The sequence below is a fragment of the Equus przewalskii genome, chromosome 13 (assembly GCF_037783145.1).
Source record: "Equus przewalskii isolate Varuska chromosome 13, EquPr2, whole genome shotgun sequence".
Lineage (NCBI taxonomy): Eukaryota > Metazoa > Chordata > Mammalia > Perissodactyla > Equidae > Equus > Equus przewalskii.
Genome location: NC_091843.1, coordinates 70,938,136 through 70,965,814, shown reverse-complemented (window position 1 = coordinate 70,965,814; position 27,679 = coordinate 70,938,136). Strand labels below are relative to the sequence as shown.

General features: G+C 37.3%; 1 protein-coding gene across 19 annotated transcripts in view; it reads left to right on the top strand.

Moving 5' to 3' along the window:
• The window catches only part of LNPEP (leucyl and cystinyl aminopeptidase), a 107,435-nt gene that overhangs the window by 53,634 nt on the left and 26,122 nt on the right, over positions 1–27,679 (top strand). For all 19 annotated transcript variants that reach the window (XR_011525253.1, XR_011525256.1, XR_011525258.1 and 16 more), the window contains exons 6-13: positions 666–820; positions 1,968–2,081; positions 3,543–3,677; positions 6,126–6,257; positions 8,524–8,684; positions 8,908–8,996; positions 20,675–20,858; positions 21,993–22,149. Coding sequence is in view for 8 of the 19 variants with exons in the window: in XM_070569614.1 (XP_070425715.1) it covers positions 666–820; positions 1,968–2,081; positions 3,543–3,677; positions 6,126–6,257; positions 8,524–8,684; positions 8,908–8,996; positions 20,675–20,858; positions 21,993–22,149 (1,127 nt within the window). In the remaining 11 variants the exon portion in view is untranslated. The remainder of the gene's footprint in view (positions 1–665; positions 821–1,967; positions 2,082–3,542; positions 3,678–6,125; positions 6,258–8,523; positions 8,685–8,907; positions 8,997–20,674; positions 20,859–21,992; positions 22,150–27,679) is intronic.

The following is a 27,679-nucleotide window of genomic DNA, read 5'->3' as shown; positions in this document are numbered from 1 at the left end:
CTCTGATTTTCATTGCCATTATAACCTAGATTCATTCTGCAAATGTTTTTCAGGAAGAACTTTTGCCAAAGTTATTTTATAAGAAACACTGTTAATGCTTTAGGAATTGTATTTGTTAAGATTGTTTAGATTCCATGAATGTATCTGAACGTGGAGCTTAAAACACTTAGAAGTTTATTGGGGCTATTACAAAGGTGCTGTGTTAAGTGGGAATTTGCTTAGGGCTTAGTCTGGAGTTTGACTAATTCTAACTTTCTAAGAAATTCCTAATTCAAATCATGAAAACTGAGTAATGGGAGCTTGGGAAAGCAAGAGCATTTCAGTGCTGTTCAACATCCTAGATAGGAGAGAATTGGCCGTGCTCTTTGTCCTCCTTTGTCCTTCCTCTGGGAAGTTGATTCATTGTGAAGGAATTAGGTATCTCTTCCTTTGCTAAGGGACAGAGGAACAGTGACTCTGCAAGAGTTTGATCAGGTCTTCCTCAGCTGATGGATAGGTGAGAGCATGCAAGGCTAGAGTAAGGAAGGTTCCATTCGTTAGAAGTATAAAATGAGCTCAACTGCCTCTTCATTCACAGTGATAAACCAATGGGTAAAATATTTTGATTTAACTAGGGAGTGCCTTAGATGAGGGAAAGTTGATCACTTCTTTCCTGTTATGTCCAGATTTGGTGGCTATTCCTGACTTTGAAGCAGGAGCAATGGAAAATTGGGGCTTGCTCACCTTCCGAGAAGAGACACTTCTGTATGACAATACTACTTCTTCAGTGGCGGATAGAAAACTGGTTACTAAAATCATTGCTCATGAGCTGGCCCATCAGGTATTAGCAGCCAAGCCTGTTATGTCTCCTACTTGTGGTCTATTTCATATGCTAGAGTTTTAGTATAGATTTAGATGCTAATAATAATTCATATTTTTACTGTAGTATTGCTTTCGTTGATAATAAAATACTGCTTTTTTAACACAAAGTTAAACATGCTATCTGCTCTGCTGTACAGGGTTGCTGGGAGTCAGAATTGACTCCACAACAGTAGTGTACTCTGTTACCACTCTTTATCAGGGATTTTTGAGATACATCCTTTTAGAAGAATCTCCTATCATTTTTTTCTTTGAAGATTGGCACCTGAGCTAACATCTGTTGCCAATGTTCTTTTTTTTCTTCTTCTCCCCAAAGTCCCCCAGTACTTAGTTGTATATTCCAGTTGTAGGTCCTTCTGGTTATGCTATGTGGGACGCTGCCCCAGCATGGTTTGATGCGTGGTGCCATGTCTGCGCCCAGAATCTGAACTGGCAAAACCCTGGGCCACTGGAGCAGAGCACACAAACTTAACCACTCGGCCCCAGAGCCGACCCCTCGCCTATAATTTTTTCCTTCTTACTACCTCATAAAAGAAGACTTTTAAAGATCTTTCTGATTTCATTTATTTGTATACACGCCAGCTTCCCTGAGGAATGTTGTTCGAGTTCTGTTTTGAATCATGTAAATAGTGTCCTCTACTTGGGTAACTGAGGAGAAACATGAAGTACCGGCTCTCTGACTGTAGGAAAATCTCTCACATAGAAAATGTGTCATGGATGGTTGTAGATACAATGGAAAATAATCTTACTAACTTGATATTAGAAGGTAGAAAAATTTCACTATCTGAGAAATCTCACTTTTAATGAGGTGGCTAAAAACTTCTTTTGTTTACCTAGTATGTAGTATGTGTGTTAAATTGATAAGTACGCTAATTATCTTTCTTGCTTGTTTTCCCATTCACTTAAGGTAAAATGTTAAAATTTGTGTTTTACTTTCAGAGTAAATTCATGCAACTTTCTAAGTCTTTAATTTGAATATAGTTTAACTATAATAACTATATTTAAGTAACTGTAATCCAGTTATAGGTGATTAATCTGACAATTCAATCGTTAGAAAATTCTTGAGATTGTAAATATTTTGTTGGTTAGTAGTGTTTTTTTCCCCCCAGTGGTTCGGTAATCTGGTAACAATGCAGTGGTGGAATGATCTATGGCTAAATGAAGGTTTCGCTACTTTCATGGAGTATTTCTCTTTGGAAAAAATATTTGAAGATCTCTCCAGTGTAAGTACAGTGTTTGTTAGGCCTACTATGAATGCCAGGGGGAAAAATAGTCAAGTCATATTTGTCATGTATTTTCTATGCTTTGAAGTAATGAAAATGTTTCTAGAAGGATCCAATAAAATTGAGCCTTGTTACTGATATCTATGCTTTTTGAGATTTGACAATGAAAATTATGGTTTTGTTTACTGATATATTTCATGGAAAATTGAAATTATGTGAAATTATTTTGTACTTTGTCATTAAGGTGAACACTTTAAATTGCTTTGCTACATTTTATTTTTAATAGATGTGACCCTTCTGCTTGAAGGAATTTAGTAGAATTGAAAAGCCTGTTTTCACAAAACAAGACTTTTGTCCTGTGTATAAAGAGGAAAAAAATTAACATGTTGTAGTGATGCTATCTCTTTATTATCATTGTGACCATTCTTATAACAGTGATACATAGGTTGATACAGACAAATCGTTTGCCCTTTTTAGGTACAAATCATATTTTGTACCATTTTCAAAGACTTGAAACACCATTCTATTAGAGAAAGCATGGTAATGTTGTCACTATGTTGTTAGCCTCTCTGGAGATGTTTCCTATCCTTAGAGGTATTTGGACACAGTAGACCATAATATGACAAATGTTGCTGAACAGTTCAAGCAATAGGTGGGAAAGTGTAAAGAGTCCTTTCAACTCTAAAATTCTGTGACTTTAACTTCCTGAATATATGATTCAAGACTGCTTCAAAACAGGAGTACTCTTAGAGCTTTCAAATTGACATTTTGTGTAGGGTCTGTTCAAAAATATCAAGTGGTATAAGGAACTAATTTTTACCTAGAATACTAAGCAAGGTATTCTAAATCTGTGTATGCTACTTAATTAAGCAATGAGGTATACAGTTTCACCACTTGGTGGTGCCCAGAATGTTTAAAAACTTCTAACATATATTCTAGGGGAGTTAATCTGCTGAGCTGTCAAAGAATTCTTTCTGTGAGAGAGTTATATTTTATTTCAAATGAACCTCAGTTAAGGGAAATGTATATTATCTTAATAGAAAAGCTGGACTATATATGAGAAATCAGCTTAAGGACCAATTTTATTTTTGTTTTTTAATTTCAGATTTTATTTTTAAAATATACACTAACCTTTTTTAGAATATTCATCTTGAATATCTGGATTTGGTATTTAGTTGCTTTAGTACTAGAGTCTTAATTCATCCTTATGCTGTTGTTTAGGAAACACTGTTTTTCATGTGGCCAGGAGGTTAGTATTTTATTTTTGAATTTAAGGAATATGTGTGAATGTCACACTCTTCCTACATTTTCTAAAGCGTATATTCTAAAGTTTAGTGAAGCTGGTTCTTTTTTTATAATGACCTTAAATAGTAATTAGTCTAATTCCTATAAATAATTACAAGACTTGCCTTCACTTTTGATACTGTTCATGATTTCCTAATCTATTTAATTTTTTGCTAGTATGAAGATTTCCTAGATGCTCGATTTAAAACCATGAAGAAAGATTCCTTGAATTCATCTCATCCAATATCATCATTATCTGTTCAGTCTTCAGAACAGATTGAAGAAATGTTTGATTCTCTTTCCTATTTTAAGGTACTGCTTTGCACAAAAAGTACTTGGAGTAGGTTTCAAACTAATGTCTTATGTGAGCAAGCTGCATGATTTCGATTATATTAAAGATTAAATGAGTCTTATTTTCAGGTATCCTGTTAAACTTTAAGATGTTTGCTTCTGTTTAAATCTTGGTCTTAACTTTTCCTGATCTTTTCTTTCTTTCTCTGTCTCTTATTTAAGTTCTCTGACTAGTATTCTGGGAAGTTAACCAGATATTATAGCAATATATGTTTTAAAGTGGTTCATTTTCCAGATTTAACTTTCTAGGGAAGGTTCTAAGCAAGCCCTTGGCTGTGTTATTTAGCACTGAGGTATGTCCCAGAGTCAGAATTGGAAAAACAAGTAGTAAGCAAAAAAGAGATTTTAAAAATTGAAGATTAGATTGCAGGCTTAGAAACACAGACTCTAGGTTTGAGGGTGAAGCAAAAACAGAAAACTAGAAACCTGACTAGGATCATCATAGGTCAGAGAACAGAAGCATAAGGATATCGAAGCATAAGGATATCAGTGCCACTCATTAATGTTGAGAAGAAGGAGTGAATGCTATGGCTTATTTGCCTTTTTGCTCTGGCTACCAGACTAATTGATTAATAAATTGAATTCCTGTGCTAGACAGAGAAGAAAATACACAAACCATGTAAGATATATTCCATGTCATTAAGAAACTCAAAGTGTAGGTGGTGGCTACTTGTGAAGCAATGAAAGATAATTAATATGTACTAAATGAATGGTACAGAGTATTTTTGCCTGGGATTAAGAAGAGAAATTTTTTGGAGGAAAATGGAAATTGAAGTACGTTAAATAAGAAGAATACAGGTAATGAGGAATGGGAAGAGTAGCGTAGGGCAGGAATGAGACCATGAGGTCTGTAAAGAAGAGGTCTGAAGATTAAATGCCAGTAGACACCAAAATTTAGTCCTGGAGAGGATGAGGAGAATCCAGCAAAAGATACTGAGAGGGGTGGCCAGTGGATAGAGGGAGAATCAAGAGTGGTGTCCCAAGGTCAAGTGCAGAAAGACTTTCGAGGAGGAGTGGGTAGTCAATCATATCAAATGCTACTAGTAAATTGATAAGGTAAGCCTGAGATTGATTGTGGTTTGACACCATGAAGTTCACCAGTGACCTTGATAAAAGCACTCCCAGTAGAGTGATGGTTGGAAGATGGCTCAAGAGAACATGCAAAGAGAGCAAATGGAGATGGCAAATGCAGACAGTTCTTCTGAGGAGTTTACTTAAAAGGGGAAACAAGAAACAGGTGATAACTGGGGGAGGCATGGGGTTAAGGAAAGGAGGGGCATCTTTTATTTCTGTAAGATGGGGAATGTTACATGGTTTCTGTTTGTTACTGGAAATGTGACAGTAGAAGGAGAAAGTTGGTGATGCAGGAGAGAAGGGGAACTGTTGGGAACAAGAATGAGTACTTAAATTTATAAAACAACACCATGAAGTGTGGTATAGAAAAAAGAGTAATAGATATTAAATTCAGTTATGTGAATCTGATAATCTTGATGACTTAACATTGCTACATTTTTATGGGAAGTGAAATTTATTCAAAAACTATTTGATTACATACTGTGTACTAGGCATTGTTTTAGTCATTGAAGTTGAGCTTTCAGTTTTTCTCTCAACTAGCGTACAATCCAGTAGAGGAAATAAATGCATGTCTATAGCAGATGCAGAAAGTGATATAAATTGCTTTTGAAGGTGGATAAAAATGATTTCTATCTTGAATCAGGGAACATTTCACAGAGGAGGTGGTGGTGGTTTCAAGACTGAAAATGATGACATGTGCATCAATGAATATAGTGTGGCCTTGAGAGTTGCATGCCTGATTCTGAATTATTAGTGTATGCTTATTGCCCTATACATTCCTTAGTTCCAAACATATTCGAAATGACTGCAGGAAGAAGAGATCTTGGTTACTTCAGCAACATGATATACTAGAATTGGAAATTAACATACTCCCTAGCAGAGAGACTTTTGAGAGTTCTGCTAATTTATCGTCTCCAACAGTGTGCCCATGAATGTAGCTGGTACTTTAAGTATTGGGAATAGGGGTGGGGATGCCACAGAAAATTTGACATGTTTTTCTGTTAAAAATATATTTATGAACACTTAGCTTTTTATACACAGAGAATAACTGATAGACCTCACAAAATGGTTCATAGTAGACTTAGTGCACGTGGGAATCTACTCCGTTAATTCTTTTTCAAATCCCTTAAAATAATTTTTAAAACAATTTGAACGCAGTCCATGTCTAATTATACGAGACTAAACACAGTGTATTACAACCAGGTTCTATATATGAAAGTATATGCTTAGAATGGTTATATTTTGGATTCTCAATTCTGTTAACCTATTTTATTCTATTACTTAAACCTCTTGTATTCTATTATTTTTCTTTCTCACTTTTTTTTTTTTGAATAGGGAGCTTCTCTCTTATTGATGCTGAAAACTTATCTTAGTGAAGATGTGTTTCAACATGCTATTGTTCTTTACCTGCATAATCATAGCTATGCAGCAGTTCGAAGTGATGATCTGTGGGATAGTTTTAATGAGGTAAGTGACCTGGATATTTTATTTAGCTCTTTAAGTGAGAAGAGAAGAATTCTTCAATTTTTATTTTTATCAAGTAAGTAAATAAACTGTGGTACCAAGGATAGTATTGAAGAGAGAGGAAGAGCTTAGTACATAAATATTTATGAATAGAGCACAGAAGTAAAAGTCAAGAAATGGAAGTATTAGTCTGTTGAAAAAATTATTATATGGACTTGTATAACCATTTTTATTCTATACCTTAATCTCCCTTCCTACTTTGTAGGAATAATGTATGTTACTATATTTTTATTATTTCTTTTCAAATATCTCTTTTCCTATTCTTACACTTTTGCAGTTTTCCTGCCTCCCATTCATGTTTTTTTCTGTACGCTGCTCTGTGATTCCTTCTCATTTCATGGCCATGTTTCTCTGGAGTAGAAGATATATCCCAGGCTGCTGCAATGGGCTGCATACTGCCCTTGGGTCATTTTGCTCTTTGCATTTTGTTGTGCCTGCAGATACCTAACAAGCAGTATGATTAGGTACAAGCTATGCTTCATAGCAGTGATGAACTCAGCCTGCCTCATGCATGCATGCTAACTGCATAACCCTTACAAGCATTTGAGTTTGTTCTGCTTATCTAGATCAATGGTTCTTCATGTTTGGGAAATCACAGATGTATTTGAAAATTTGATGAAAGTTCTGGACATATTCCCCAGAAAAACCACATATATGCAAAATACCACACACAGTTTCAAAGTTTCATGGACCCTGAGTTAAGAACCCCTGGTTCTGGATCTTTTCTGTATATTCTTTTTGCTTCTTTGCCTTATCTGAAACCTGATAGTTCTTAGCTGTTAATCCTTTTCCCAGAAAATGTACCTTCCTTATTCTGAGTTCTCTTTGACAAGAGGAATCAGTCCTTATTACCTAAGAGTTGCTTCCAAATTATTGTTTTTCCTCTTACCATATAGTAGCATTTCAACTGAAAACCATGTTGTTTACTTTATACTCATTGTATTATCTCCTGACATTTAGAATATATTTCTGCCTTTCTCGCTGACTGCGACTTTTGCATCATAGTGTTTTCCTATCCTAAACTGAGTCCCTAAAATTCTCCCCAGGTTTTTCAGCATCCACATCAAATTATGCACTGGTCTCTTCATTTCAGTTTTGTTTTAAAAACCTAAAAGTGCCTTGCTTTGGGGCAAGCTTGTTTTCTTCCCAACCCCTTGTCCAGAAATAAATAGGTCAGAGCTATGAAAAATGTAAGATTAATATCATCATGAATTTGGGAAGATTTGCTCCATCCTTTTCTGCCACAAAAGAGAAGGCGGACTCATAGGGCAGAGTATAGGAAAAGAATCATGAATAGTGGGTGGAAAAACTGCAGAAGGATAAATAGGCATATGGTGATTGAGGTGAGGCCTGCCATAGTGGAGTGATATTACCAAACATTTTAAGTATTTGATGATTTTAGTTGCTTGCAATTCAAATCTATATGTAATCTAAAAAAAAATTTTGAATCATAAATTTAACCTGCCTTAAAGAAGGTTGTTCAAAAATTGCTTCTTAATCATTGATATCAGATGTCTTAGGGACAGTGGGCTTTAGAGGGCCTGTGAGCCTCTGGTACTGGATTCTAGATTTTGTAGATAAGTTCATATGTTTTCTGGGAAAGAGGGTCTGTGACTATCAAAAAAGTTTACCACTGTTCTCTAGAGAGACTGAAAGTCAAGGCAGCCACCCTGTTTATATTTCACTCTTCTGCTGCTGCTGCTGCTCCCTGGCACTCTCACAGTCTTAGTTCTTTAAAAGGTGAACTTCAGCATTCACAAGAGCAGCGAGTCTGGGGAATAAAGAGAAATCTGGACTCAGCTGATTCACAGGAGGGAGTGGAAGTGCTTCTGATTGTAGGCTATATATCGTTGTTATATCTTCTAAATGGTAGTATTGCGACCTGAAAGAGCGCTTATATCTTCTTAGGGATTTTAGTGAACACTCAGTTGGTTGACATCATATGTGCTGCTTTTCCAACATAGTGCTTCTCTGACTGTCTTTAGTTATCACTTAGTTCTGATCCAGGTTACTTTCCTTTTAATAGTTGCTTGCTTACCTAGATTATAAATGTAAATTCAACTCAGCATTCATGCTTCTTTTTCATATTAGCATTAAATGCAGTCTTCATAGAATGTGGTAGGGAAAGAGGGAAGGATACAGGCAAACTGCAAAGTTTTTAAACTGTTTATCTTTAAGTAAAAATAATTTAGTCTTTTTTTTTATATAGGTTACAAACAAAACACTAGATGTAAAGAAAATGATGAAAACCTGGACCCTGCAGAAAGGATTTCCTTTAGTGACTGTTCAAAGAAAAGGAAAAGAACTTCTTGTACAACAAGAAAGATTCTTTTTAAATACGAAGCCTGAAATTCAGCCTTCAGATGCAAGGTGCATGCCCTCTTTCTCTCCCTGCTACCTCTTTTGTACTCTCAGGTTACAGTGTTTTTAAATGTTTGATAATCATAGGTTCGTATGAAACCTAACAGGATTATCCTTTTCTGGGGACGACTTGAAAAATTTTACCATCCTGCCAAAAAAAAAAGAACAAATTATATATAACTGACTGAACTATAGGAAAGAGTAATAATCTTCCAATATTTTCTTTTTACAGCTATCTGTGGCATATTCCACTATCCTGTGTCACTGAGGGAAGGAATTATTCAAAATTTCCATTGGTATTATTACTGGACAAGAAATCAGGTTTGACTGTAATTAATACTTTTCTGATAAGAAATTGGCGACAGCGTATTTCTGAAAAATCTGACTCAGCAGCAGAAAGGCAGTTACACCTTCTAATGTGCACACTGTCTGAGCTGGTTTTATGAGTCCCCTATACAAGATGTGACTAAAGTGAGATTGATTCCATGTATCAGGCATAAAATTGCTCTTTCTTAGTCATGTGAAATAAGGTCTAAAAAGTTGCACTAAATGTACTGGCAATGCTGGTAGACAACAGCAAATGTTGTGTTTTTGTATCCTAGATAAATATATTATGTTGCAAAGTAAGCAGTAGTAGAAGTAGAGCAGTTTCTTAAAGTATGCTCTGTCGAAAATAAATAAATAGCAAGTTCTGATACTATAAAAAATTTTTTTGAAATAAGTAAAGCACTAAGATCAGTGATGATGTCATCATATCTTTGATTGATATCGCATAGCTGGAGGTGTAAAAAACAGCTGCCTTCTTTGATGAAAACAAAACTCCATACTTTAAGTGGTCCCTGGAAGGATAGCCTCTGACCTAAAAGAGAACAAATAATCCCATCTCCCTATTTGAAAAGGACTGATAAGGAAATTTTGCAAACTTTCCCATAGTATGTAAGTTTTTGGTAGTATTAGAAATAGTTGGATAATAAGAAATCTGCTTTTATTAGCCCTTTACTTTTTTTTTAGCACTTATTTTTTTTTATTATTAATGTTACGATAGATTACAACCTTGTGAGATTTCAGTTGTACATTATTGTTAGTCATGTTGTGGGTACACCTCTTCCAGCTTTGTGCCCTCCCCCCACCCCCCCTTTTCCCTGGTAACCACCAATCAGATCTCCTTGTCAATATGTTAACTTCCACCTATGAGTGGAGTCATATTAAGTTCGTCTTTCTCTGACTGGCTTATTTCACTTAACATAATACCCTCGAGGTCCATCCACGTTGCTGCGAATGGGCCAATTTTGTCTTTTTTTATGGCTGAGTAGTATTCCATTGTGTATATATACCATATCTTCTTTATCCAATCATCAGTTTCTGGGCATGTAGGTTGGTTCCACGTCTTGGCTATTGTAAATAATGCTGCGATGAACATAGGGGTGCAAGGGACTCTTGGGATTTCTGATTTCAGGTTCTTAGGATAGATACCCAGTAATGGGATGGCTGGGTCATAGGGTATTTCTATTTTTAACTTTTTGAGAAATCTTCATACTGTTTTCCATAGTGGCTGTACCAGTTTGCATTCCCACCAACAGTGTATGAGGGTTCCTTTTTCTCCACAACCTCTCCAACTTTTGTCACTCTTGGTTTTGGATGTTTTTGCCAATCTAACGGGTGTAAGGTAATATCTTAGTGTAGTTTTGATTTGCATTTCCCTGATGATTAGTGATGATGAACATCTTTTCATGTGTCTATTGGCCATATTTATATCCTCTTTTGAGAAATGTCTGTTCATGTCCTCTGCCCATTTTTTGATCGGGTTGTTTGTTTTTTTATTGTTAAGCCGTGAGAGTTCTTTGTATATTATGGAGATTAACCCTTTGTCGAATAAGTGTCTTGTAAATATTTTTTCCCAATTAGTGAGCTGTTTTTTTGTTTCAATCCTGTTTTCCCTTGCCTTAAAGAAGCTCTTTAGTCTGATGAAGTCCCATTTGTTTATTCTTTCTATTGTTTCCCTCAACTGAGGAGTTATAGTGTCTGAAAAGATTCTTTTGAAACTGATGTCAAAGAGTGTACTGCCTATATTCTCTTCTAGAAGACTTATTGTTTCCGGCCTAATCTTTAGGTCTTTGATCCATTTTGAGTTTATTTTGGTGTGTGGTGAAAAAGAATGGTCAATTTTCAATCTTTTGCATGTGGCTGTCCAGTTTTCCCAGCACCATTTGTTGAAGAGACTTTCTTTTCTCCATTGTAGGCCCTCTGCTCCTTTGTCAAAGATTAGCTGTCCATAGATGTGTGGTTTTATCTCTGGGCTTTCACTTCTGTTCCATTGATCTGTGCACCTGTTTTTGTACCAGTACCTTGCTGTTTTGATCACTGTAGCTTTGTAGTATGTTTTGAAATTGGGGATTGTGATTCCGCCGGCTTTGTTTTTCTTGCTCAGGATTGCTTTAGCAATTCATGGTCTTTTGTTGCCCCATATGAATTTTAGGATTCTTTGTTCAATTTCTGTGAAGAATGTTCTTGGGATTCTGATTGGGATAGCATTGAATCTGTAGATTGCTTTAAGTAGTATGGACATTTTAAGTATGTTTATTCTTCCAATCCATGTGCATGGAATGTCTTTCCATCTCTTTATGTCGTCGTCAATTTCTTTCAAGAAAGTCTTGTAGTTTTCATTGTATAGATCCTTCACTTCCTTGGTTAAGTTTATCCCAAGGTATTTTATTCTTTTCGTTGCGATTGTGAATAGGATTGAGTTCTTGAGTTCTTTTTCTGTTAGTTCATTGTTAGTGTATAGAAATGCTACTGATTTATGTATGTTGATTTTATACCCTGCTACTTTGCTGTAGTTTTTGATTATTTCTAATAGTTTTTCTATGGATTCTTTGGGGTTTTCTATATATAAGATCATGTCGTCTGCAAACAGCGAGAGTTTTACTTCTTCATTACCTATTTGGATTCCTTTTATTTCTTCTTCCTGCCGAATTGATCTGGCCAACACCTCCAGTACTATGTTGAATAGGAGTGGTGAAAGTGGGTACCCTTGTCTTGTTCCTGTCCTCAGAGGGATGGCTTTCAGTTTTTGTCCATTGAGTATGATGTTGGCTGTGGGTTTGTCATATATGGCCTTTATTATGTTGAGGTACTTTCCTTCTATACCCATTTTATTGAAGGTTCTTATCATAAATGGGTGTTGGATCTTGTCAAATGCTTTCTCTGCATCTATTGAGATGATCATGTGGTTTTTGTTTTTCATTTTGTTGATGTAGTGTATCACGTTGATTGACTTGCGGATGTTGAACCATCCCTCTGTCCCTGGTATAAATCCCACTTGATCATGGTGTATAATCTTTTTGATGTATTGCTGTATTCGGTTTGCCAGAATTTTGTTGAGGATTTTTGCATCTATGTTCATCAGTGATATCGGCCTGTAGTTCTCCTTCTTTCTGTTGTCCTTGTTGTCCTTGTCAGGTTTGGGGATCAGAGTGATGTTGGCTTCATAGAATGTGTTGGGGAGTACTCCATCTTCCTCAATTTTCTGGAATAGTTTGAGAAGAATAGGTATTAAGTCTTCTTTGAATGTTTGGTAGAATTCTCCAGAGAAGCCGTCTGGTCCTGGACTCTTATTTTTGGGGAGGTTTTTGATTACTTTCTATTTCCTTACTTGTGATTGGCCTATTCAGATTCTCCATTTCTTCCTGATTCAGTTTGGGGAGGTTGTAGGAGTCTAGGAAGTTGTCCATTTCTTCCAGGTTGTTCAATTTGTTGGCATATAGTTTTTCATAGTATTCTCTTATGATCCCTTGTATTTCATTGGTATCTGTTGTGATTTCTCCTCTGTCATTCCTAATTTTATTTATTTGAGATTTCTCTCTTCTTTTCTTGGTGAGTCTGGCTAAAGGTTTGTCGATTTTGTTAATTTTTTTGAAGAACCAACTCTTTGTTTCATTGATCCTTTCTACTGTCTTTTTTGTTTCAATATCGTTTATTTCTGCTCTTATTTTTATTATTTCCCTCCTTCTACTGACTCTGGGTTTTGTTTGTTCTTCTTTTTCTAGTTCTGTTAGGTGTCGTTTGAGGTTGCTTATGTGAGCTTTTTCTTGTTTAGTGAGGTGAGCCTGTATTGCGATGAATTTCCCTCTTAGGACTGCTTTTGCTGCATCCCAAATGATTTGGTATGTCGTTTTCTCATTTTCATTTGTCTCCAGATAATATTTGATTTCTTCTTTAATTTCTTCAGTAATCCATTGTTTGTTCAGAAGCGTGTTGTTTAGTCTCCACATTTTTGCACCTTTCTCTGCTTTTTTCTTGTAGTTGATTTCTAGTTTCATAGCATTATGATCAGAAAAGAAGCTTGATATTATTTCAACTCTCTTGTATTTATTGATGTTTGCTTTGTTTCCCAAAATATGGTCAATCCTTGAGAATGTTCCATGTGCACTTGAGAAGAATGTGTAACCTGCTGTTTTTGGGTGAAGTGTTCTATATATATCTATTAAGTCCATCTGGTCTAATTTTTCATTTAATTCTATTATTTCCTTGTTGATTTTCTGTCTGGATGTTCTGTCCATTGGTGTTAATGGTGTGTTGAGGTCCCCTACTATTATTGTATTGTTCTTGATGTCTTCTTTTAGTTCTGTTAAGAGTTGCTTTACAAATTTTGGTGCTCCTGTGTTGGGTGCGTATATATTTATAAGTGTTATGTCTTCTTGGTGGAGAGTCCCTTTTATCATTATGTATTGTCCCTCTTTGTCTTTCTTTATCTGTTTTGCTTTGAAATCTACCTTGTCTGATATTAGTATAGCGACACCTGCTTTCTTTTGTTCATTATTAGCTTGGAGTATTGTTCTCCATCCCTTCACTCTGAGTCTGTGTTTGTCTTTGGGGCCAAGGTGTGTTTCCTGGAGGCAGCATATTGTTGGGTCTTGTTCTTTGATCCATCCTGCCACTCTGTGTCTTTTGATTGGGGAGTTCAATCCATTTACATTTAGAGTGATTATTGAGATGGGGGGCCTACCACTACCATTTTATGTCTTGTTTTCCGGTTTTCTTCAATTTCCTTTGTTTCTCGTCCCATGGTTTAATCTATTCTGATGAAGAGCTGCTACTCTCTGTTTTTGTCCTTCTACTTATCTCCTCTGCTCTTGGTTTTGTAGCCCCTTTCCTTTTTTTGATTTTTCGGGAATGAGGGTTTTCCTGAGGATTTCCTGAAGAGGAGGTTTTGTGGCAATGAACTCCCTTAATTTTTGTTTATCTGGGAAAGTTTTTATTTCTCCATCGTATTTGAAGGATATTTTCGCTGGGTAGAGAATTCTCGGCTGCAGGTTTTTGTCCTTCAGATTTTTGAATATATCATTCCACTCTCTTCTAGCCTGTAAAGTTTCTGCTGAGAAATCTGCTGATAGCCTGATGGGGGTTCCTTTGTAGGTTAGTTTCTTTTGCCTGGCTGTCCTTAGTATTTTCTCCTTGTCGTTGACTTTTGCTAGCTTCACTACTATATGCCGTGGGGTTGGTCTTCTTGCATTGATAAAGTTTGGAGATCTGTTGACTTCTGTCACCTGAAGATCCATCTCTCTCACCAGATTTGGGAAGTTCTCAGCCATTATTTCTTTGAATAGGCTTTCTGCCCCTTTCTCCTTCTCTTCTCCCTCTGGTATACCTATAATCCTTACGTTGCATCTCCTAATTGTGTCTGATAATTCTCGGAGAGTTTCTTCATTTCTTTTTAGTTTTACTTCTCTCTCCTCCTCTGCCTGCAACAATTCTATATTCCCATCTTCCAAATTGCTAATTCTTTCCTCCATATTATCGGCCCTACTGTTCAGTGCATCTAGATTTTTCTTAATCTCCTCTATTGTGTTCTTCATTTCCAGTATTTCTGTTTGGTTCTTCTTTATCATATCAAACTCTTTTGTGACATAGCTCCTGAACTCGTTGAGTTGTCTATCTGAATTCTCTCTTAACTCATTGAGTATTTTAATGATGACTGTTTTGAAGTCATCGTCATTTAGGTTATATATTTCATTTTCTTTGGGATTGTTGTCTGTGTATTTGTTGTTTTCCTTCTGTTCTGGAGATTTAATGTATTTTTTCATATTGCTTGATGTTGTATATTTGTGCCTCCGCATAGAGATAGAGATTAGTTGCTCCTTCCACTTGTTTCTGCTGGTGTGGTGGGGGAGCAGCTGTTTATACTGCACCAACAAGGAACCCTGTCCGCAGTTGCTAACTGGGCCTGGGCCCCTCCTCGTAGTCACAGTGGTCCTTTGGATTCCCTCTTCTGCCATGGGGGCCATCACAGGGGGGCTTCAGGCTGCTGGTGCCTACTGTTGCAGCCCACCTAGACGTGCTCCCTCCTTGGGGTCTGCGGCGGTGTTATGGGCTTTTCCAGCGGCCAGGGGTAGGATCACTTACATTTGCTGCTCCGTCACTGTCAGCACCCACAAAATCTCACTTGTCCACTATGGGTCACAGCAAAGCTATTGGCATCTTCTACAGTCTGTGGTTAGCTCACCTAGCTATGCTACTTTTGTCCCGGGGTCTTCCAGCCTTGTGGCTGCCGGATGGGTGCTCTCTACTAGTGCTGTGCAGAGGCTTTCGCTGAGGCTACTGTGAGCCTGTAGGGTTTGCCCCTAGGCTATGGAGCCAGCTTGCTGGAACTCCACCCAGCCCCAGTCCTGTTCCCCAGGAACTCAGGGAGCCCTTTGCCCTGACTGGGGGATAGCCGGAGATCCTGATTTCAGTGGTAGCTGGTCAGCTGCTGCCCTGCCTGATATTCTCCTCTCTGGGACCCTCCCGGTGTTGTGGATGCTGGGCGTGGCCCCTCTGCTAATGGCAGACAGAGAGTTTTGTCTGCTGCCCGGGCGGAACTCTGGAGCTTCCCCCCGGGCTGCGGAGCCGGCCTCTGGAGCTCCACCCAGCCCCAGTCCTCTCCAAGATCTCAGGCAATCCCTTGCCCCACGGGGTGGGCAACGGCAGCTGGGGGTCACCGTGCCCTCTGGGATTCTCTCCGGGACTTTCCCGGAGTTGTGAATGCTGGGCATAGCCCCTCCGCTAATGGCAGACAGAGAGTTTTGTCTGCTGCCCGGGCAGAACTCTGGAGCTTCCCCTCCGGGGCGCAGAGCTGGCCTCTGGAGCTTCACCCAGCCCCAGTCCTCTCCGAGATCTCTGGCAGTCCCTTGCCCAGCCGTGCAGGCAGTGGCAGCCGGGGGGCCGCCACGCCCTCTGTGATTCTCTCTGGGACCCTCTGGGCGCCGTGGACACCAGGCGGGATCTCCCCGCCAATGGCGGGGTGAGACTCTCCCCGCGTGCTCAAGTGTGTAACTCTAGAGTTTCCCTCTGCGTTTAGGAGTAATTGCGGGGGGGTTAGGTAGGGTTCTGGTCACCTGTTTCCACCGTCGCTCCTCTGGTGTGTGCTCGCTCCTGCCCTAGGTGTGTGTTGCTCTTCTGGGGGCGTCTGTTGGAAGAAAGCCGCTTGCAGGTACTAGGCTGTTCGGTCAGGTTTGGAGAGTTTTCACCTATTTCCACCTCCTCCCGGAGGGAAGTCCGTTCACCTTCCAGTGTATAGTCGCGTGGGTCTCTCAGATGTCCTGAGATGCTATCTGGATATCCTTTGTTAAGCGATGAGTGTCCAAATGGTTGTAGACTCGAAGGGGGAGAGACAAAGAGGACTACTCACGGCGCCATCTTGGATTTTCTCCTAGCCCTTTACTTTTTAAGGTCAGTTTATATGTGAGTTTCTTAACTCTTTTGGAGATTTAAACCCCAAAGTCTCACTCATTTTTCCTGCTATAGCCTTTTCTTTCTAAGCCCTTACCTGGCACTTTATGCTGCCACTGCACAAAAATTGTTTCAGCAATTCACACATGTCATATTGCCTCTTGTCTCAGAGCCTTTGCATGTGCTGTTTTCTGTCCTGGAAGAACGCTCTTGCCTCCCCATTTCCTTTCATTCTTTAAATCTCAACTGACCCGTTGCTTGCTCTGGGAAGCCCTCCTTCACCCCAAGACAAGTTAGATGCCCTACTTATGGGTTTTAATAACATTCTCTACTTATCTACTTTTAATATACTGTAAGTCCCATTTCACTTATATCTATCCCCACATTAGATGTATCCCCCATTGAAGGTAGAGATCATGGCTGGATGAATCACTTTTGGCAACCTTAGCCCCCAGTAGGCACACAAAAATTTATTGAATGCATAAACTTCAGTCTACAGTGAAGTGACTCAATTTCAAATCTCACTGTAAAAAGTTCTAGCAACAGAACATTCAAAGCCTGATGAAATTATTTCTTCTGTTTGCCTTCATTTGAAAATGTTCTTAGTAAAGGAGAATATGCAAAATGCACCAGAATATAATTGGTTTAATCTAGACCTGGAATTGAGCCAATATATGATGAAAGCAGTATCTGTTACTTCCTCTTCTCAACTGTGTTATTTGCCTTGCTGCTTCTGCTGTTTTAATTCCTGCCAGTGCAGGTTTTCATAGTCTACATTGAAAACGTTCTGTCCTCAAAAAAAAATGTTTGACACTGAGAACAGTTGGGTCTTCTTGGTTCCTAATGCTCCAGTGAGAATCACTGTTATTTTAATTGCACTTTAATTTTGTCTTTTCTCAAAAGAAATGTAGCAGAGATAATGACTACAGAGGCTTATTTTAAGTCGTGTGACTTTAGTACAGTTTGTTATCTTGGTGGTTTGTTAAATCTATAGTGTATTTCCAGTTCTAATGCCAGGGTTGCTGGGTTAGTCCATTAGTGCAATGAAATACAGGAGTTATATCTGGTCAATATCTTTGTCATTTTTCCCCACGTACATGAATTTTGAACAACTAGCAGTTGTTGTACATAAGAAGGACTGAAAGGGGCCATTTTTCCAAGGTGCATATTAAGGAAATAAATGAAAAAAGTATCCTCCCCCACATCCTTCCTGTCACTCTCTCCCCTTTTCTCTCTCATCCACATATCTTACTCAAACCCAAGCTTTTTAATTATAGGAAATTTTTATGTTAAATCTAACTTGAAACATTCATGTTGCTAAAAGGATATCACTGTGCCAGAAATTGTTTCTCTGAAATTAAAAGACAAGTCATTGGAGTGAAAGGCAATTGGAAAAAAAGAAGGAAGGGCATATAATGAAGATATTTATCATGTGCCGTTCTCTGCTCTTGCCCGTTTCCCCCCTAATAAAATAAAGGAGAAGAAAGGGGTATTGGAGAAAGGAATGCTTTTGAATAAGAGGGGATGCAGTTCAACTGCATGTATCATGGTAGCCCTTGGGAGCAAACAACACAGGAAATTTTGAAACTTTGTAGTAAAAGCATGTTTTTTGTTTCTGTGCTTTAATGTTTCTTTATAAACAGTTGATTTTCATAACTCATTGACAAATAGTTTTTTTAAAACTATTAGATTACTTCATCTGTGCTTCTGCCATTTAAGATTGGAATTGCTCACTCTTTTTTACTACTCAATGGACTGTGAAAATTGAACTGTTAATCTGTTAATGATTATAATAAATTAAAAACATATGAGGGTAGCCTCATCCACATTTGAGCTGCAGGATGTAGTTACCTCCCTTGTGTGCAAAGCTATTATTTTTTGATACCTGTGGTTTTAAGGTCCTCCATTCTGGATCATTTGGAAGACCTAAAAAGAGACTAATATGTTGATTCTTTAAGTGATAACTCTCCTCTCTATGCTGCTGGCTGCACTGCTTTATATTCTGTCATCAAGATGACAGTAATAATTTCAGATACACTCCCAGTTGTGTTCTTCCTGTCTACCATCTGGACTTGGCTAGGTTTACAACATGGCAAGTTTCTTGTCAGCCTAGATACTCTGTATTTTAATATTTTCATTCATCTATCCAGTAGAAAAATTGCCATACTCATTCCTTCCCTCTTTTTTTGGGAAAAAGAGATCTGGAGCTCTTTAGTCCTTCCCAAGGTCCTTTCTTGATAAAAGTTCTGTAGGAACCTGCATTTGGTGACCTGGAGAGTGTTGATATTTTTGCGTTAGCTAATGATAAAGTTAATTTCGTGAGTCATAAAATGACTCCAACTTGGAGCAGCTACTGTTGCCATCACAATTATTCCTTACAACTGCATTCTGCTCTAGAAAAAGGAATATAAACACTATTAATGTAATTGATCTTTGCCATCTGTTGCTATATCAGTAATAAAACAGAAATTAGTATGGAATATAGTGGAAAAGACTGATTATCTCATATGTCATGTTAAAATATGATCAGAATATATCTCCTCTATCTTAAATATCTTTTGTAATTTCAGTAGAATTGGAGTAACTAAAGTATTAAGAGAATCTGATGAATTTTAATGATTCATACTTTTGAAGTTGATGGAACCTAAGGCTTAAGGTACTAAAGGGTTTAAATATGTTTCTACAGCATTTTATGTGCAAAAGCCTTCATACAGAATTATATGATAGTGAAAATTTTAAGTCTAAGTGTTTCCAAATAGATTGGTTAAACTCTGGTAGGTTTTGAAATAGAATATTATGAAGATATTTGAACACTGCATATGAAGACAATGGAAAAATGGTAAAGGATGGAATCTGGTAGGTGAAAAATCAGTATAAAAATAAATGCATATAGGTCCACTGTATGAAATATTACATCAATTAAAATGTATATGTGAAAAATCTTGGCAGAAAATACCCCCCACATGCTATCATTGTCTGAGTTTAGATTATTTTTCTTATCTCTACTCATCTTTGTAATAATTTTAAAAGTTAGTATTCTTTGCTTTAAAATGAGGAATAAAACTTACGTCATAAACATCTACAAACCTTATTTAGATTTTCTTTGAAACTATTTACTATGACGTAGTTATTTTGTTCATTCATTCATTCACCAAGTATTTTTTGAGTACCTGCTAGGAACATTATTCTAGGCACTGAGGGGTTCACAGTGGACAAAATGTAAGCTCATGGGGCTTCTATTCTAATAAATAGTAAACCTTAAGACACTTAGAAGGATACCTTTAACTATGATACTAAATCCACACCTTTGTTGCCAACTTTAAGGGATATTCCTTGATTAGTAATTTTAAGGATTTTAAAAATTCCTACATAAAAAAATTCCTACATATATTTTGTAGTCAGCTTTTATAGTAATATATTTTTTGTGGTCATCTATTTTGTAGCTCCTTATTAATTGTACGTTAATTGAAATCATTCCGTAGAAATTTCTAACAAGTCTCTTAGCATTTCTATGTGTAATGGTAGGGGCCCAAAAAGTACATATCACTTTTGTATGATTTTGACTCTGTTATTTCTTATTTGTGCCTAATGAGACCTTAATCCTCCCCTAATGTTTATCTTTCTAACTTTGAATTATGTGACTTTTCTAAATGCTTTTGTTTGTTCTTCCTTTGCTAACATAACAAAAGACAAAGGCTGAGGTGGAACACGTTTTATATACTTCTCTCAATATCTTCCCCTGTTGCCTTATCCCCCCCACACTTTCCCCTCCTCCCTGCTTCTCTGCTCTAGCCACAATGAACTTGGGAGCCAGTTCAGTGCAAGGACACCATGTACACTTTCTCTCTGGGCCTTGAACACTTCAGGGTCCCTCTTCACCTGGCTAGCACCTATGTATCCTGAAGTCTCAACTTAGATGTCATTTCTTCCAAGAAACTTCTCTTAACGTCCCCTAGAGGATGATGTATTTCTTCTACATGCTTCCATAGAATGCTGTATTTTATTTTTCTATCGATAACATTTATATAATATTCTACTTGCCTGATTATAATAGACTGTAAGATCTATGCGAGAAGGGACCTATCTACCTTGTTCACCGTTAAATAAATAATTGTTAAATGAATGAGTGATCTTTGTTAACTTTAGAATAACTGCACTGGGAGGCAGACTTTTAGTTTCTTAGAAGAATAATTAAATATAAAAATATACCCTATTAACTTTGAAACATCCATTTAATATTTTTTCTTGCCCCATTGCCCTCTCTCTCTCTCTTATTTTTTGGTCTGTATTAGGTGTCATCAATCTCACGGAAGAAGTACAGTGGGTCAAAGTCAATACCAACATGAATGGCTATTATATTGTACACTATGCAGATGACGACTGGGAAGCACTAATCAAACAGTTGAAAATAAATCCTTATGTCCTGAGTGACAAAGACCGAGCCAACCTCATCAACAACATCTTTGAACTTGCAGGGTAGAGTATGCTTGGTTTGGGTTTTGTGAGGGTTTTTTAAACAAGTGTTATTGAGGAAAAGAACATTTTAGAAAAACAGTTCAAAAGAACTAGCATGTATTGCCTGTTAGGTGTAATTCATTTTGGAGGACTGGAAAAATATCAGACATATTCCTTACCTTTAAGGGCTTTATAATCTGTATAGAAACATCAGCTGCAGATATAACTGAACAGTTAACAAGATTTAAATAATATTTTCAAGACTGTAGATACCAACAAGCAGGACACATGTTTGCTAAATAAGAAGACGTAGGAGTTCAAGCTTTGTTTTATCTCAAGAGAGAATTCTTCTCAAGCAGCTGTTGGTTTAAATGTGAAGCTTAGTGCTTGCCCACATGTTTGGGGGACATCTCAGATAGCCGAAGCCTCCTTTTTTGTGTACTGCTTGCCTCCCCAACCACCCCATGCGTTATAGAATCCCAAAGCCAAGAATGGCAGTGACCTTGTGTATAGATATCCCCTGAATAGGAAGATTACCAGTCTATGTTGTTAATGGGTCTAGAGACAGAAGGAATATTCAAAAGTGTTCCTTCTAACTGCTCTTGACCTTCCTGTTGTGGTTCATTTTGTATGAAATGACCTTATATCATCTCAGCCATGATTGTTATGATTTCTATAAACTGGTTAATTTTTAAAATGTACTCACATAAGGACCTTGCCTTAACAAGTTTGACAAATTCTCATACAAATAACAAATAAAAATTTTTCTTTCTGATTCAAATCCTCTTTATGCCACCTGCTTTCACCTGGTAAAGATAAGTGATTAATAAATAAATAAAATTAGTGCTCTTCATCTTTTCTCACCTAAGACATTGTAGTACTTTTCCTGCCTCAGTAGTAATTTGCAGGTGACTTACAGAATAAAAACTGAGCTGTTGTTTATCTTTCTCCTGAAATCTGTCTTTAACCTTGGGTCACACACATGAACTTAATTAAAAATAATAATATTTAGTCTAACTTTACAGAATGCCACTCTAAACTTAAATTTTAGATCTTCAAGACTCACCATCTAGCCATAAAGTTTCTCTCTCACCATGCATAGAGTTCGTCTGCCTATCCCGGCACGTTTACTTTTTCTGTTCTTTTACCCTTTAGCCTAGGCAAGGTGCCTCTTCAGAGGGCCTTTGATTTGATTGACTATCTTGGAAATGAGACCTTTACTGCACCCATCACTGAAGCCCTGTTCCAAACAGGCCTCATCCATAACCTCCTTGAAAAACTGGGATACATGGATCTGGCCTCAAGACTGGCGGTACGTCTGCCTTTTTGCCAACTTCTCTGTTCCTTGTCTTTAATATTGTTATTCACAGTTCCATTCAGCAGTGATAGTCTGAAAAAACAACCAGTTTAATTCCATTTTCTTCACTTTCCTAATTGTGAAATCTTTAATTTGAATCAAACTGTCTTTTGCTTATCATGAAGAATTGATAAAGGCTTAGCATGATGTGGTCCTGTTTGAAAATCAAAATATAGACTCTGACACTGCCGTCGAAGTGGGGTCACGTGAAAAGAAAATTTCTCTATTCAAATCCTGGTTTATTTTTGTATAATAAATGCTTGAAATGGGCACTTTTGCAAAGTAGTGCTCTCCATTAATTTCCTGGTGGTCATTATAAAATGACAGTTATATTTTTGTTGAGAATATTCTGTTTCAGGAGTCCTTACCTGATACCTATCTTATGGATGATGATGCAGATGGATTAAGTTTCTCTGCAAAGCACTCAAGGAATCTCAATGTTGGAGACTATTTTGGCTATTTTAAAACCAATTGCTTGATCTTAACAGTTTTTATTTCAGACACTTTCAGTATTAAACTGTTGACTGTGTCTTTAAAAACTTGAGAGGGAACAATGAATTCTTTGTTTGATCTAATTCTCTGAATCAGCACATTCTGACAACAAGGTTTGCTTTAAAAACTAGTCAGATTTTCCAGGGACCAGGCAAAAGGCACCTTTCAGGAAAAGGAAGCAAGTATTGGACCTGGAATTAGAATAAGTCTTTTAGGATCTTGTGTCCTCTTTGATAAAAGGAAGGAGTTGGATTACATCTTTTTTTATTTTTTAACCACCTCCTTTCTGCCACTCTTTCTGTTCTACTGCACATACCCTGTGATGAGTTCTCTCACAGATGCCTGATTCTCAGTGTGGGGAGGGAGGGCAGGGCAAGTGGCCCATATGAAGCTTGAAAAGTACTCTTCCTCACAAGTTTATGATCTGACCCCAAAGGAGCCACCCTTGTCCCTACCCATAAGTGAAATGCTTAAGTTAGATGACGTCTGAGGTGTCGTCTCGTTGTTAAGATTCTTCATAAATCTTTCAACTACCAGCCTTAATAAAAACCAGGGCCTGGAATGTGACCCAGCCCATAGTGACACTCAGTAAATGTTGAATGAACAAATGAGTGAAACTCACCAGAAACAAGTACATTTCAGTGCCCGTTATGTTCTTCACACCATGCTTAGTGCTTCATATAGATTACCTCGTTTAATTCTCACACAATGCCAAATAGATATTTCTACCCCCATTAGATAAATGAGGAGACTAAATAACTTCCCCAAAGTCACTTACCTAGTAAATTATAAAACTGAGATTCAAACCCAGATTAGTTTCACTCCAAAGCCTACTCTTCGTGTTATATTGCTGTATTTTAAATTAATTTGTGTGCTACCAATGTCATCTTTCAAAGGATACCTTTTTGTTGGAAAAATCAAAGCTGTTTATTTCTTGCTATCATTTCTTTTTCTTTTTTAAACTGAGATTTTTAAATTAAAAGAGTTTGAAAAACTTGCAGACCATGTGTTACGGTTTAAAATGACAGACCCACATCTAGTTATTCTGTTGGAAATGAAGTTGTCAACTTACTATTTCAGATTCGTTTATGTCCAAAATGTTAGTAATAGTATTTTTTTCAAGTACTTACGTACATTTCCAAGTAGTATGCAAATAACTTATTGGTCTCTTTAGGGCAAACTTAGACTCCAACACAGACTTTCTGCCTTTAGTATATTAAAGAACTTGGCCATTTGTTAGCCAGTTCAGCTACTATGGATGGACATTTGCGTTGTTTGTAGTTTGGAGCTATTACACACGGCATTGCTGTGAATGTTCTTGTACATGTCTTTGGTGAATATCTGTATGCATTTCTATGGAGTATCTGTCTGTAAGTAGAATTGCCGGGTCACAACATATGCATAGTTAATACTATACTACCAAATCTTTTTTCAAAATTATGCCAGTTTACACTCAATCAGAAGTGTATGAAAATTTGAGTTATATTCTGGCTCTATATTCATGCCAACACTTAGCGTTAATAGTAAATCTTTTTCCTTTTAGCCATTCAGATGAGTGCAGAGTGGTAGTGCAATTTTAGCTTTAATTTGTATTTCCCTAATAATTAGTGAAGATGAATTATTTTTGATATGTTTATTGACCTTTGGATATTCTCTTTTGTGATGTGCCCAAGTCTTTCACTTGTTTTTCTATTGGATTGTCTGCCTTTTTCTTAGTGATTTGTGAGAGCTCTTTCTATATTCTAGGTATGAGTCTTTGTTGATCATGTATATTTGCAAATATCTTCTTCCGCTCTGTCTTGCTTTTTCATCTCTTAATGATATTTTTTGACTAGCATAAATCATTTTAATGCATAAAATCTGCTGACCCCAAGATAGTCTCATATGTTCTCTTCTGAAAACTTTATTATTTTACCTTTTACATTTAGGTAAAGGTACTTAATTGGAATCAATTTTTGTATATGGTGTGAGGAATTGATTTTTGTGTATGGTGTGAGGTAGACATAAAAATTCATTGTTTTGCAGTATGGATATCCAGTGATCAAGCACCAGTGTACTTCATTGTCTAATGTATTTTTTATTATAGAATTTCTAAAATTACTTTGAGGTTTATTGGTACTATATCAAATCAACACCATTTTGGTAGTATATTAGTTTTCTAGAACTGTTGTAATAAATTATTACAAACTTGGTGTCTTAAAACAACAGAAATTCATTCTTTCACAATTCTGAGAGCTAGAAGGCCAAAATCAAGGTGTTGGCAGGTCAGGATTGGTTCCTTCTCAGGGAGAATTCTGTTCCATCCGTCTCTCCTAGCTTAAGGTGGTTGACAGCAATCCTTGGCATTCCTTAGTTTGTAGATGCATCAGTATAATCTCTGCCTCTTCTCTCTGTGTTTTATAAGGGCACCCAGCATTGGATTTGGGCCCCCTGTAATCCAGTATGACCTCATCTTAACTTGATTACATCTGCAGAAACCCTTTCCGAAATAAGGTCACATTCAAGGTTCCAGGCAGACATGAATTTTGGGGGGACACTTTTCAACCCAGTGTAGGTAGCAATAAATAACATTAGTACATATTGCTCACTTTTTTCTCTGTTAAAAGACAGTGTTGGTACTAATATACCCCAAGAGGAGGCAGAATATCTGCCTACTCTGAAGCTGCCCAGCTAGTTAAATTTCATGATGGCAGAAGCCATCCTTCCCCCTGCCTCTCTCCATTAACTGTTGAGGGCCTAGTGTCAGGAAGCACTTGACACTTACCTCAAGCTGTCCCTATGCTGAGAACACAGATGCTAAACTCAATTCAAGGAATTGGACCTTTTGAATATTTTCCTACTGTAACACTTAAGTAACTCTGTATCTTCATCCCAGATGATGATTTTCAGTTTGCTGGGCAGGTATGTGTTTATTAAGAACATACTTCAGGATGGGGTCCAGCTGGACTGATGGTTAGAGGGCAAGGGCAGGAGGCTTAGTATGAATTGGTGAGACCACAGGCCCTTTCACTGCTGTAGATCTTCATACACTTGATTGTTAGTTCAAAGTCAGGTTAGCTTTGGTTCATCAAGAGGGAGAAACTGTCCCTTTAAAATTCTTATTGAAAATCTTAGGGCATTCTGATAGCATCAAAACTCTCAAAATATGAAATCTGACACACTGCAATCTGAGATTGGAATGACAGATATTTCTGAGTCCTTGGATCCAATCTTCAAATGGTATTTGTCATTAATCTTGGTGTCTAATTAACTTTTTATGTCATTGTCAGCAGAGCATTGTGTGCATTTATTGGTCACTTTGTTATGTAGGCTACACATACCTACATAACACATACCTTTATATCACATTTTGTGATGTGTGCTGTGGTGCTGTGGTGGGTAGGGTCTGGAGGCACATTTGAATTGTGTCAGATTGTTCACATCTGATGTTAACATCTGATCCCAGCCATATTCCTGTTTCATCACTTCAAAGTTTGTCATTCTTTTATATCTGAGGGATTGGTGGGGTAAACCTTTTGTAATAAAAGCTCACACTTCACTTTTAAGAAGCTCAGTTGACCCAAGAAAGAACTCCCTGGGCATCTCAGTGTAAAATTAAAGCAGTAAATCAAAATGTAATACAGAACATAAGTGCCAGCATCTTTCCCTGTCTGTTTTATTTTTAAAATCATTTTGTGTTCTTGTTGCATTTTATTGCATATCCAATGTTTGTAGCTTGTATAACCCATCAATTTATTCCTTTTCCCCACTTGTCCTTTTCACTTTATGAAATAAGAGGATTGGATCCCATTGTATAATGAATTTAAATTTGAAAAAATTAATTTAGAACCATGAAAAACAGGTTTAATTTTATTTTTAAAAGGGAAAGGTAATTTGACGCACTTGCTATGGTTTGTTAATATTAAAAACATAACCTGGATTACTTACAAAAATATTTTATAACAGCAGGAAATTTCTAAAAACAGAATTATTTCTTTAATAAAATCTTTTGCTCTATTATGTTATCATTTGAAATACATTTAAAATCAACTGTTCGGGGAATTCCTCTTGACTGTATGGTACAGGGAACAGCTAGTACAATTGCGCCTTGTAATTCTGACCCAGTAACTGCTCAGGATTTAGCCTCAGCGTCTTCAGTGTCCGGTTTCCCTTGCTTCCAGTACTTTAAAGTGCCTTTTTTTCCCACTGGCTTCTTTAGATTTTAGTAAACTCGCAAGAAGCATTGTCATTTTTCTCCGTTAAGATTTTTTTAATAGTATTTCAAGCATAACTTTTTTTTCTCATTCTTCCTTTGTTTCTCTTTGACGTTATGAGTAGCTTTTAAATTTCTTTGATTCTTCATTCATTTGGGATGGTCCTATCGTGATGCTGTTGAGAACGTCAGGCCAGTGCATGGCAGCATGTCCCAGCGCAGTCATGTATATCCAGTAGGGTCTTCTGGATCGCTGTTAGGTTTCTTGCACTGTCAGTTAGCACGGCAAGCATTTTTCCACTTCCTGTCGTCCCAGTGATTGCAAGCTTTTTCACTCACACATTCCGCAAGGTGTCTGTTCTCTATTTATCGCTTTTGAAGGGAACAAACAAAAGTGAGTTGACATGTTATCACAAACTTTGAGTTTCTCCTTGCACAGATTCTTTTTCCATTCATGTAGTCAGCGCCCTGAGAGACTTACTCAGAGAAAGTCTACTGAGAGAATGGCCTCAGCAGTTTACAACTCTCCAACTGGGATTCATTTTAGTTATTGACACTGGCACTCTGAAAGAATGTAATGCTCTGTTAAGAACTTGAGCTGATTTTCTGGGGTTAAGAGTTTCTCTGTGTGGTCGTCTGTGGTACTTGAGGTGAGACATGACAATGGTGATGGTGTTCAAGAAGTCCCAGTAGGAAGAAATGCCCCTGTGCTAAGAACCCTGCAGGTGGGGCATGCCTGTAAATTTTTTTTGTTTTGATTCTCTTTATTAATAGCCATGAAACTTTTCTAAAAAATACCTG